Source organism: Aquarana catesbeiana, linkage group LG03 (assembly GCF_042186555.1).
Source record: "Aquarana catesbeiana isolate 2022-GZ linkage group LG03, ASM4218655v1, whole genome shotgun sequence".
NCBI lineage: Eukaryota > Metazoa > Chordata > Amphibia > Anura > Ranidae > Aquarana > Aquarana catesbeiana.
In genome coordinates, this window is record NC_133326.1 from 394,588,834 (window position 1) to 394,601,324 (window position 12,491).

At 43.4% G+C, this 12,491-nt stretch overlaps 1 protein-coding gene across 1 annotated transcript; it reads right to left on the reverse strand.

The window, feature by feature from the left end:
* Positions 1-10,661: 10,661 nt before the first annotated feature.
* On the reverse strand, positions 10,662-12,113 carry LOC141133970 (zinc finger MYM-type protein 1-like). The gene has a single exon (XM_073623571.1). The coding sequence runs from the start codon at positions 12,111-12,113 to the stop codon at positions 10,662-10,664; it is 1,452 nt and encodes a 483-aa protein (XP_073479672.1).
* Between the last annotated feature and the right edge of the window lie 378 nt (positions 12,114-12,491).

Here is a 12,491-nt window from a genome sequence, read left to right on the forward strand (position 1 = left end):
CCCGGGTATTAATTGAAAGGCATGTTATCCTCATTGTAAGGGGTATGTGTGGTCACGTGGAGTGATGTGATAAGAGTACTCACTACGCCCAGCTGATTTGTAGATCATTGCGGATTTGTTATTGGAGATAGGTTTCTTCATTTCTTCATATGCCGTAGGTGGTTTGATTCTACCATAAACAAAACTGTGTATATCAAAAACAGAAGGTAAAGAAAACAAAAAAAAGAAAAAGAAAGTCAACAGGGGTTTGATAGAAATTGATCCATTAATTGATCCCTGTGCAGGTGTAACTGCTACTGGTGTTCTAGGGTGTTGGTAATAGTCAAGCCTGAGCTCTTCCCTGGAGATAAACTGATTTGTAACTGTGGGGAGTGTTATGAGCTTCCACCGGTGCTTTTCTTGTTTGAACGCTTGTGGGAGACAATTTGCCAATCGCTCTGTATAGGGGTCGGTCCCTGAGGAGGCACGTGTTGGGCAGGCTGGTCAGGGATTATGCCCCAATTCCATAAGGCCTTAAGCCCCTCTTCTAAGGCGGTTACCTGATGGTATGACCATTATGAGTGATCAATAGAGTTGCAGGGTACTTCCATTTATGGAGGATATTGTGGTTTCTCAGGGCTTTTGTAATTGTCATCAGGTTTCTGCAGCGTTGAAGAGCGTGCCTGGACAAGTCAGGTAGCACTCTGATGGGGGCGTACTGTTGTGGGATGTTTTCCTGCTTGCGGGAAGCTTGCAGAATACGATCTTTTATATGATAATAGTGTACTCTCATTAAGACATCTCTAGGTGTGTCATCAGGGAGGAATGATGGTTTTGGGACCCTATGGATCCTGTCTACCAGGAGATCTGATGCAGTTGCTTCAGGAATTAAAGTGGAAAAGAGGGCCTGGGCGTATTGCAGGAGCTAAGAAGGGGGGACAGATTCTGGTATACCCCTCAGTTTGAGATTGTTCCTCCTGGATCTGTCTTCAAGGTCTGCCAGTTTATCTTTTATCCATGAAATGTCCTCCCCTTGTGCTGTGTGCGCTTCTACCATGACATTATAAGATGAGGTATATTCCTCCATCTTGTGTTCCACTTGGTTCACTCTGCGGCCTAGTGTCTGCACTTCTCTCTGACACTCAGTGATTCCTCTTACTAGATCTGCCTGTAAAGAGGAGCGCAGGGACAGCAGCATGTCCTTCATTAATGTATCTGACACTGGCCTGTCTTCTGTGGGGAAATCTTTAATAGGATCCCGACCCTGAGCGCTCTGACCTGTATTGTTGTGAGGCCCGCTTACCTCCATGGCCGGATCAGCCTGTTGTATGACCGGCGAGTCCCTCCATTGCCGTGATTTGGCCGGGCTTCGCGTTGTGTGGGTTGATGGGCCCGAGGAGGTATCGCTGGGTGGATTGGCTGGGCAGGAGGAAGCCGCTGATATCCCCACCGCTCCGCTGTTCTGTCCGGATCCCTGGTCTGACCTGTCATCTCGGGCGCCACCAGTTTTGTTGTTGTTGCCCGCGCAAGGCATAATAACTTGTCATTTTCTGTGGCTGCTGCAGGGTTTTTCGGTGCCTTGGCATCCTTGCAGGGATCCGCGGTGATTTGTCGACAATGTGTCAGTGTTTGGAGCTGCGGATGGTGCCGCATTTTTCAAAACTTTGTGACAAAAAGTGAGGTCTGCAAAATACTCACTATACCTCTCAGCAAATAGCTTGGGGTGTCTACTTTCCAAAATGGGGTCATTTGGGGGGGGGGGGGGGGTTGTGCCACCTGGGCATTCCATGGCCTCCAAAACTGTGATAGGTAGTGAAGAGTGAAATCAAAAATTTACACCCTTAGAAAGCCTGAAGGCGGTGCTTGATTTTCGGGTCCTGTAGGCTGCTAGGCTCCCAAAAAGTCTCACACATAAATGACCAACAAAAGACACTCACATGAGTGTAGACAAGTGGGCTGCACACCCCACAAGATGCATAAAAATACTACGAGAACCCCCTACCGGGGCTTTGAAGCAGCCAATGAAATACAATATAGATAGTCAAAAAGTTAATTTTATTGGTACAAAAAATAGTATAAAATAAATAAATTCTGACTTAGGAAGTCAGGACATGAACTGAGTAGAGTATAAAAATTACGACGGACAATGCCCGTGATTGGGAACAATGTACAATACAGTGTGTTTAAGACAACAAGAATTTTGGGTATTGAATCCTTAAAAGTTACAACGGACAATGCCCGTAATTAGGAACAATGTACAATACAGTGTGTTTAGGACAACAAGAATTTTGGGTATTAAATCCTGACATGTTTCGACCCTCACTGGGTCTTCTTCAGAGGATAGTTGTCAACTGTAGGGATGTAAGCATATATCAAACATAGCATAAAACTCAACAATAACAAACCTATGTGTGTACAATGCAACATATCTGCATAAATTGTATGGTTACCCATCACACAGTTCCCAACAATTCAAAGTATTCAAGATGGTATGGTTCCTCCTATGTCCTTTGTCTACCCCGTACCAGGCCAACTCCCCAGAGCGTGGGTGATAGACCAGATATGCCTTACGAGGGATCACGCTTACACTGCCCCCCACAGGGGGGGAAGGAAAGGGACAGTGGATGGCATACACTACACCCAGGTAGAGTAGCGGTGGTACCGAAAACAAGGTTAAAAGCAAGGAGTCAATTAGTTCCTCCAAAGGGCTGGCAATTCCCCTACTTGAGGGCAGTGTACTCATATTGGGATATAGGTCCGTGGGTATGCAGGGAACAAAGAGTGCAAAGGACAAAGGGAAAAAGGAAAGGGGAGAGGGGGGAGGGAGGGAAAGGAGAAAGGAGGGAAAGGAAGAGGGGGGAGGACAAAAAAAAAAGGGGAAGGAAGAGGGGGGGGGGACTGGGAAGGGAGGAAGGGACGTGTGGGGGAGAAAGAAAGAGAGGAAATTGCGTGGGTGCGAACGCAGGAAGAAACAGTGGAACCCACAAAGTGAAAAAGGTAAGTAGGTGACTAGCAAGAACAAACAAGCAACAAACAACAAATGCCCTACTGCCCATATAGGGCCATACAATGGTGAAGGTATTGGAGTAAAAGCATTGGAGTAAAAGCACTAGCCGTACACCAGGGAAGTGACAGAATGCAAGATGGAGAAGACCAGCCAAAGCTGGAAAAGGGGGAGAGAGGGAGGGGAGAAAAGAAAAAAAGAGGGGGAAAGAAGAACAGGGGGAAAAAAAGAGGGACGAGGGGTGGTGCAGTGATGGGAATGGAAGGGAGTGACTGTGAGTGGGGAAAGGAAAGGAAAGGAAAGGAGAGTGAGAGGACTCATAAGGTGAAAAAAACCCAAAAATAACACAACCATCCACAAAACCAAACAGTGCTTGATACAAACACTAGAAATAAAGTGCATGTGGTGACGACAGTGCTAATTAATAGAATGATGCTACTATAATCATAGAACCACCTTTAAGGTGATAATGGCATTGTACAGTACGATGTATAGATTATGGTCAACAAAGGGTCAACTAAGGGTCATGCAGACCCTATGTATAGTACCCAGTCAGTGTTTGACGAAGGCTGGTGAAGTTACATCTCTTCAACATCACTTGACAATATGTATATCTAATTTGTTGCCTCGTTCTGTGTCTCTGGTTGTCTCCCCTTTGGTGCCTGTGCTCTCCTTTAGGGGGCGGGACTGCACCATTCATGCCTTCCTGGCAGGACAAGAGGGATGACGCTTGGGCCCTGCGTCTCCTGTATGCGCCCACCAGGTGGCAGCACCTGGGTTTGGGCGCTTCTTGTCTGCCAGCGGCGTCCCGGATCCCTTCCAGACGCCGTGCTCACGCGCGCGCGACCTAGTGCGCATGCGCATGATGTCACGGCACCTGCGCAGTTGCGGCGGAAGCGACGGGGGACCCGAGAGACTATTCTCCTCCGGAACGCCGGGGGGGTCAGGTGTGAGCGCACAGCTGTGCCGCTCTCTCCCCCAATGGAAGGGGAGGGAGGAGTGTGCTTGAGTGTCTGCACCTGACGGGATTTAGTCAATTGACACTTCCTTTAAATGCACCAATTTCCAGGGGAGGCTTATTGACTCTCTCCTAACTTTGCGATACCTGGCTATGCAACCATCGATCTGAATGATTGGTAAGTACATCCAAAACATCTTTAATGGTTTCTATTTAAGCATGGTTTACACCACGACTCCCCAGTATCTCTTTTCTATATAATCATATTATCCAGCGATGTCTGATTACCATACATTAATCTTCCAGAACCCTGGGCATTTTGATCCAACCATTCCGGTTCTTTCAATTGGGTAATTAGCACTGTAATCACCACATGCACTTTATTTTCTAGTGTTTGTATCACGCACTGTTTGGTTTTGTGGATGGTTGTGTTATTTTTGGGTTTTTTTCACCTTATGAGTCCTCTCACTCTCCTTTCCTTTCCTTTCCTTTCCCCACTCACAGTCACCCCCTTCCATTCCCATCACTGCACCACCCCTCGTCCCTCTTTTTTCCCCCCAGTTCTTCTCCCCCCCCCCTTTTTTCTTTTCTTCCCTCCCTCTCTCCCCCTTTTCCAGCTTTGGCTGGTCTTCTCCATCTTGCATTTTGTCACTTCACTGGTGTACGGCTAGTGCTTTTACTCCAATGCTTTTACTCCAATACCTTCACCATTGTGTGGCCCTATATGGGCAGTAGGGCATTTGTAGTTTGTTGCTTGTTTGTTCTTGCTAGTCACCTACTTACCTTTTTCACTTTGTGGGTTCCACTGTTTCTTCCTGCGTTCGCACCCACTCAATTTCCCCTCTTTCTTTCTTCCCCCACATGTCCCTTCCTCCCTTCCCAGTTTCCCCCCCCCACCTCCCTCCCCCCTCTTCCTTCCCTTTTTTTTTTTTTTTTGTCCTCCCCTCTTCCTTTCCCTCCTTCCTCCTTTCCCTCCCTCCCCCCTCTCCCCTTTCCTTTTTCCTTTTGTCCTTTGCACTCTTTGTTCCCTGCATACCCACGGACCTATATCCCAATATGAGTATACTGCCCTCAAGTAGGGGAATTGCCAGCCCTTTGGAGGAACTAATTGACTCCTTACTTTTAACCTTGCTTTCAGTACCACCACTACTCTACCTGGGTGTAGTGTATGCCATCCACTGTCCCTTTCCTTCCCCCCTGTGGGGGGCAGTGTAAGCGTGATCCCTCATAAGGCATATCTGGTCTATCACCCGCGCTCTGGGGAGTTGGCCTGGTACGGGGGAGACAAAGGACATAGGAGGAACCATACCATCTTGAATACTTTGAATTGTTGGGAACTCTGCGATGGGTAACCATACAATTTATGCAGATATGTTGCATTGTATACACATAGGTTTGTTATTGTTGAGTTGTATGCTATGTTTGATATATGCTTACATCCCCACAGTTGACAACTATCCTCTGAAGAAGACCCAGTAAGGGTTGAAACGCGTCAAGATTCAATACCCAAAATTCTTGTTGTCTTAAACACACTGTATTGTACATTGTTCCCAATCACGGGCATTGTCCGTTGTAATTTTTATACTGTACTCAGTTCATGTCCTGACTTCCTAAGTCAGAATTTATTTATTTTATACTATTTTTTGTACCAATAAAATTAACTTTTTGACTATTTATATTGTATTTCATTGGCTGCTTCAAAGCCCCGGTAGGGGGTTCTCGTAGTATTTTTAAAAGTCTCACACATGTGGTATCCCCGTACTCAGGAGAAGCAACAGAATGTATTTTGGGGTGTAATTTCACATATTCCCATGGCATGTTTGAGCAATATATCATTTAGTGACAACTTTGTGAAAAAAAAATGTCTTTTTCCTGCAACTTGTGTCACAATATAAAATATTCCATGGACTCGACATGCCTCTCAACAAATAGCTTGGGGTGTCTACTTTCCAAAATAGGGTCATTTGGGGGGGTTTAGAAGCTTATGTCACACATCACCCACTCTTCTAACCACTTGAAGACAAAACCCTTTCTGACACTTTTTGGTTACATGAAAACATTTTTTGCAAGAAAATTACTTTGAACTTACAAACATTATATATTTTTTTAAAGCAAATGCCCTACAGATTAAAATGGTGGGTGTTTCATTTTTTTTTTCTTCACACAGTATTTGAGCAGAGATTTTTCAAATGCTTTTTTTGGGAAAAAACACACTTTTTAAAATTTGAATGCACTAAAACACACTATATTGCCCAAATGTTTGATGAAATAAAAAAGATGATTTTAGGCCGAGTATATGGATACCAAACACGACATGCTTTAAAATTGCGCACAAACAGTGGCGACAAACTAGATACATTTTAAAAAGCCTTTAAAAGCCTTTACAGGTTACCACTTTAGATTTACAGAGGAGGTCTACTGCTAAAATTACTGCCCTCGATCTGACCTTCACGGTGATACCTCACATGCATGGTTCAATTGCTGTTTACATTTGACGCCAGACCGACACTTGCGTTCGCCTTTGTGGGAGAGCAGGGGTGACAGGGGTGTTTTTTTTTTTTTATCTTATTTTTAAACTGTTCCTTTCATTTTTTTTTTTTTTTAACATTTTTATTGTTAAGGGAATGAAAATATCCCCTATGATAGCAATAGGTAGTGACAGGTACTCTTTTTTTGAAAAAATTGGGGTCTATTAGATCCTAGATCTCTCCTCTGCCTTCAAAGCATCTGACCACACCAATATCGGTGTGATAAAATGCTTTCCTAAATTTCCAATGGCGCTGTTTACATCCGGCGAAATCTAAGTCATAAAATGCTTGTAGCTTCCGGTTTCTTAGGTCATAGAGATGTTTGGAGCTATTATGGTCTCTGATCAGCTCTATGGTCAGCTGGCCGAATCACCGGCTGCATTCTCAGGTTCCCTGTTGGGACAGGAGAGCCAGAGAAAAACATGGAAGACGGTGGGGGGGCATTACCTCCCACTGCTTGTAAAAGCAGTCAAGAGGCTAATTATCTGCTAGGATTGCTTTTACATGAAAGCCGACCGCTGGCTAAAAATAATGATGCCAAGATGATACCTAAACCTGCAGGCATCATTCTGGTATAACCACTCAAAATCCAGCAACATACCAGTATGTTGCTGGTCCTTGTTGGGCATATATTGTAAACTTTTTTCTCATGCAGCCTGTGGGCTGAACGAAAAAAAGAGATTGATCGGTGGGTATTCCCACCATTAGAATACCCCCCTTCATCCACCCACTTCTAATGATGGGCATACATGCACTGTTTATATATGCCGAAGCATGGGGGCATCCACCCAAAAGTTAGGAGCAAATCGTTCCTCGGCCCCTGCTGTCCCCATGCTTCGGCAAAGTAACATTACAGTATAACAGTAAGACTTACCATACCTGCAAATACAAATAAAACATAGTAAAAAATAAAACATTTTTTAACGCAACCTGTGCCTAAAATATATATATGCTGAAGCATGGGGGCATACACCCGCAAAAGGTAGGAGCAAATCACTCCTCCGTCCCTGCTGTCCCCATGCTTTGGCATATATGCTCTTTTTTTTAACTGTGGTGGTGAAATCACCTCCGACAGTGCTGGAGTCATGGCTTTATGTATCGTGGGAGCAAACGCTGTTGCTGTCAACATAAATAAATCCGCTCTGCAGCTGAATGGCGTACCTGAAAACAAAAAAATGGTTAACAATAAAACACAGTAAACAGTAAAGTATCAAAAAATTGCAAACCTATAAAGCAAACATGATAAAACATAATAACAATAAAACATTGCAGAATAGAATACAGTAAAAAAGAGCAGAACAATAGAGAGAGAATAGAGAGAGAACAATAAAATGACAACTATTTTTGTTTTTTTTATTTTATATATTTTTTGTGTTTTCTTTTTTTTTACTTTTTTTTTTTTTTTACACTTGTTTTTGTAACTGTAACTTTTGTAACAGTAACCGGTTCCAGGTTCGGGTCTCTCAAAATGTGATGGCATCTTGGGAGACCCTGTGAAAGTGTGCCTAGTCTGTGCAGTGCTGTACCCTACGCTAATACTCAACTAGTGTATGGTAGCGTTCAAAACATTCATCAATGCAAAGATCAGGATTGTCAGGACAGGAGGGACAATAATAACAGGTGTCACGCCTATATCCACGCTTGCTGCAGACATGACATCTTTTTGGGGGGGCTCGTTGGGTAGGGGAACTCGGGAGGACATAAAGAAAATGCCTCTCATGCAGCCGGCTTACTGCATTTGGTTGGGGAAGGTGAGGTGGAGCACCGTCTGGAAACAGAAGGACTCTGACGATCTCTTCCTGGAATTTAAGGAAGGATCCAGTCTGTCCTGAAGCTCTGTATAGAACATGAGCATTCAGCAAAGTGAATTGAAATAAATAAACAGACACTTTCTTGTACCAGCATCTGGCCTTACGGGCAATTAGGTACGGCACCAACAACTGGTCGTTAAGGTCCACCCCTCCCATATTTTGGTTATATTTGTGGATACAGAGGGGTTTCTCCACAACACCAGTCGCCGTAGTAACTTGGACCGTCGGATCAATATGACCGCAACTCACTCTTTTTAGTTATGCCCATGTTGAGGTAAAGGCCCAGAAAGAGCTTAAATTGGTCTCCAATCTCTGGCAAGGGAGGACTGGGGAATAGTGGTGATGTGTTGACCAGTGTACAAATTGCTTTGGTCCATAATAGAGCTATAGAGACCTTCGGTGAAAAACAGCGAATAAAAATCAAGTGACGTAAAATCAACTGTTTACACCTGAATACCGGGTTGGCCAGTGAAAGGGGGAAGTATGAGTGCTGCAGAAGTGGTGGTTTCCCAATTAGGATTGGCGAATGCAGCAGGAAGGGCACTATGGGCACAACGGGCCTGTGTTCGTCTTCTTGGTGGCAGCGGGACACTACTTGTGCTTGCCACCTCACCAGCTTGAACTGTACTTATGGGACTCACCACGTCACCACGTGATACTGTAGTGCTGGATTGACTACAACCAGGGTGTACTAGGCCGCTGGTGCTTGCCAGTTCACCAGAAGGAATAGCGGCACTAGTACTGCTCTTGTCCATACGAGGGACCTGCAGTTCTTGCACATCAATGACAGAAGAAGAAGTTCGGGGTCTGGTACGCCTGACCTTGGCAGGGACCTCAAATCCGTCGTCAGAGCTATCTGTCATGGAGCCGCTGTCCTCTACAGGATTGTATTCTGAGCCTGAATCTGACAGATTAGTGACTTCCTCCAGTGGCGTCACTAGGGTTGGTGTCACCTGGTGCGGTATAACATGGTGTCACCCCCCCCAATCATTTTTTTCCCCCTAACACTGCATATATTGGCAACAGTAGTGCCGTTAATAACTATCAATCAACTAGCAAATTTAAATAACAAAATCATATGAAAATAATAGAATTCAAAGCTTAAACTGTTAAAGAACTGTATTTATTTTAACGTTAAACTTTACTGAAAAAATAAATAAACACAAAAATAAACAGGAACAAATATGAAAGCATTTATTTAACATCTTTATCAAAACTTTGCTTTTCTAGCCTTCACAGCTGCAAAATTGTGAACAACATCATCAAAATCAATACATTTCGCTAGTTCACTTTCAACTGATAATATTGCAAGATCAGAAAGCCTTGCCTGTCCCATCGTTGAACGCAAATAGTTCTTTATCAGTTTCAACTTTGAAAAGCTCCTCTCACATGAAGCCACAGACATACAGATTGTGAGAAATATTTTTAGACATAGTGAAATGGTTGGAAGAGATTCAATGAAGTCCCATTCTGCTATGAAGGTCAAAACTTGTAAAGCTGACCAATCTTTGACTTCTTCTAGGTTGATCTTGGCTGCTTTGAGATGTCTCCTCAGTCTGGGTATTTCTATTAACAGCTCACTCTCAGATATTTCGTCATAAAAAGTGGTCAGTTTTGGAATGGACACCTTTAATTTTTCTTCAGTTTCATATATTAGACTCTTTGCTTGAACAGCCTCAAACATGGCTGCAACTTCCATGATGGCTCCTAATCTGATCTGGAGTTCATAATGGAAGTGCTCAATGCACTCAAGCATTGCCCTCTTGTTCTCGTCTTGTAGACTTATGCCTCCAGCATCACGTGCCTGTTCCCCTGCCATCCTCTTCTTAAACCTGGCTCTTCTCTCTACGGCAATTCCATGTTCTTTAGCTTTTAAATGTGCCTGTGTAATTGCATGTTCCACTAGGTGACTGCGCTCTTCATACAGAAAAAGTCTTAGTGACTCTAGCTTTGTCACCACCTTGTCCAGACTTAAGCCTTTGGTCTGCAGGTACTGTTGTGTAACATCAACTTCTTGAAGTACATCACCCCAGAAGTACAGGTAGCACAAAAATGTGAAATCACAGACAGCAGGCAGTAGACATTCTGCTGCTCCTCTTGTGTCCAAATTTTCACAAGGATCACAAAGCGCTTCAATCGCAGACACAAACATATCAAATTTTTCTTTGACTGGCTTAAATGCAGCATGATGAGCACTCCAGCGTGTTGTTGACAATCTTTTCACTGACACTCCAGTATGGTGAATTAACACATCCCATCGATGGGGGGAAGCAGCAAAAAAAGAAAACATTGACTGAAGAGTTCCAAAAAATGTCACACATGAAGCATTCTCAGCAAAAGAGTGCTGACCACACAAGTTAAGTGAATGGTCCACACAGCCATTAAAAATAGCTTTCTTGTTTTTTTCCCTGATAATTGATTGTACACCTCCCATGAATTCCAGCCATAGTAGCAGCATTATCATAACCCTGAGCACGACACATCATTATGTCCAGCCCATCACTCTCTAATTTTTTAAGGATATCCAAACTGAGATCAGCAGCTTTTTTCCCCTTTAAAGGGAAAAATCCTAGAAACGCTTCTTTTACTTGAACTTTCCTATTCTTGATGTTCACATATCTGATCACTTTGGACATCTGGTCAGTATGTGATATGTCAGGTGTGCTGTCAAACATGATTCCAAAGTACTTTGCAGACTTTATGTCCATGACAATCTTCTCCTTCATGTGATTTGCCAGGACACTTATAAACTCATTCTGAGTTTGTGGAGAAAGATATGAGACCGATACTTTAAGTTTATAGGTGCTCTGCTTCAATCTAATTAGGTGTTCTTTTAGTACTGAATCATATTTTGAAAGCATTTCAACCATCTCAAGAAAGTTCCCTTTATCGAATGAGTACTCATCTTCCTTGTGGCCACGGAATGCTAGGTTCTGCTTGGCAAGAAACAATGTGATGTCAAGCAATCTGTGTAAGATATCCCTCCACTTTTTCTTCTCAATCTCCATCACAGTAATAGCTCCAGCATCAATAGTTTGGTGCAGCCTAAGTCCTGCTTCCAAGGTTTTCCTTTTTTCAAGACAGTTTAGGTGTTCTTCGGATGTCTCATGATTATGTACTTTCGGGCTTAGCTTCCACCATTTCTGAAACCCAGTCACAAATTTGGATGTCGTATCTAGAGTACAAACGGCAAACAGTCGGCAGCAAAAACAATATAAATTCTCACTGACAGGTGAGTAAACCATCCATGACCGCAGAATTTTTTCACCATTTGGCATCACCTTGTAAAACCACTCTTTTGAAAGTTGCCGCACATGTCCCTTTGTTGCAGCTTTTGCATCTTGCCGTTTTGCAACACTGAAAGGGCCCTCCTTGTTCTGGAAAGAAGCACTTCCCTGTTTGATTATTTCAACCCGAACATGATCTTGAACTGGTATCTCCCAGAAAGAAACATCAGATAACATTTGGAAATCTTTCTCCTGAATGGCACTTATCTTCTTTACAGTATCATGACTGTGGCTAGAGTCACTCTCAGAACTCTCTTCTGCTTCAGATTCTGCCATTTCCATTCCTTGCACTTCTGCTTCAGATTCTGCCATTTCCACTTCTTGCTCTTCTGCAGAATGCATGCTAGCAAAAGCATTAGAAAAATCGGCTTCATGAAGTGGAGACTGACAAGCAGGGTCTTTTGATGAACCCTGCCCATCATCCGGTCTTTTCACATATTGAAGCATGGATCCAGCAAGTGTTTTTATCGATTTAATTCTTGCCTCCTTTGCTTTCCTTTGCTGGGATCCACTTGGTCTCTTTGACTTATGTACTCCATGTGGCATTCCTGCAGTAAATATCAACATATTCTGTTCAGATATATATATTCTGTATTTCAGATTATGCCTGAGAAGACCCAGTGTCATTAACCAGGCTATATGCCCTATGGCCTGCCTAGTCAATCTTAGCGATTTGATTGCAATAAAGTATGATATACTCACTGGCCACTCTATTAGGTACACCTGTTCAATTTCTTGGTAACAAAAATTGCTAATCAGGCAATCACATGGTAGCAACTCAATGCATTTAGGCATCTAGATGTGGTGAAGACGAATTGTTGAAGTTCAAACTGAGCAACAGAATGGGGAAGAAAAGGGATTTAAGTGTCTTTGAACGTGACACAGTTGTTGGTGCCAGATGGGCTGGTCTAAATATTTTTTTTA

Excerpts from the sequence above, each read along its gene's own strand:
- LOC141133970 (XM_073623571.1), bottom strand. The coding sequence starts at position 12,113 with ATGCCACATGGAGTACATAAGTCAAAGAGACCAAGTGGATCCCAGCAA.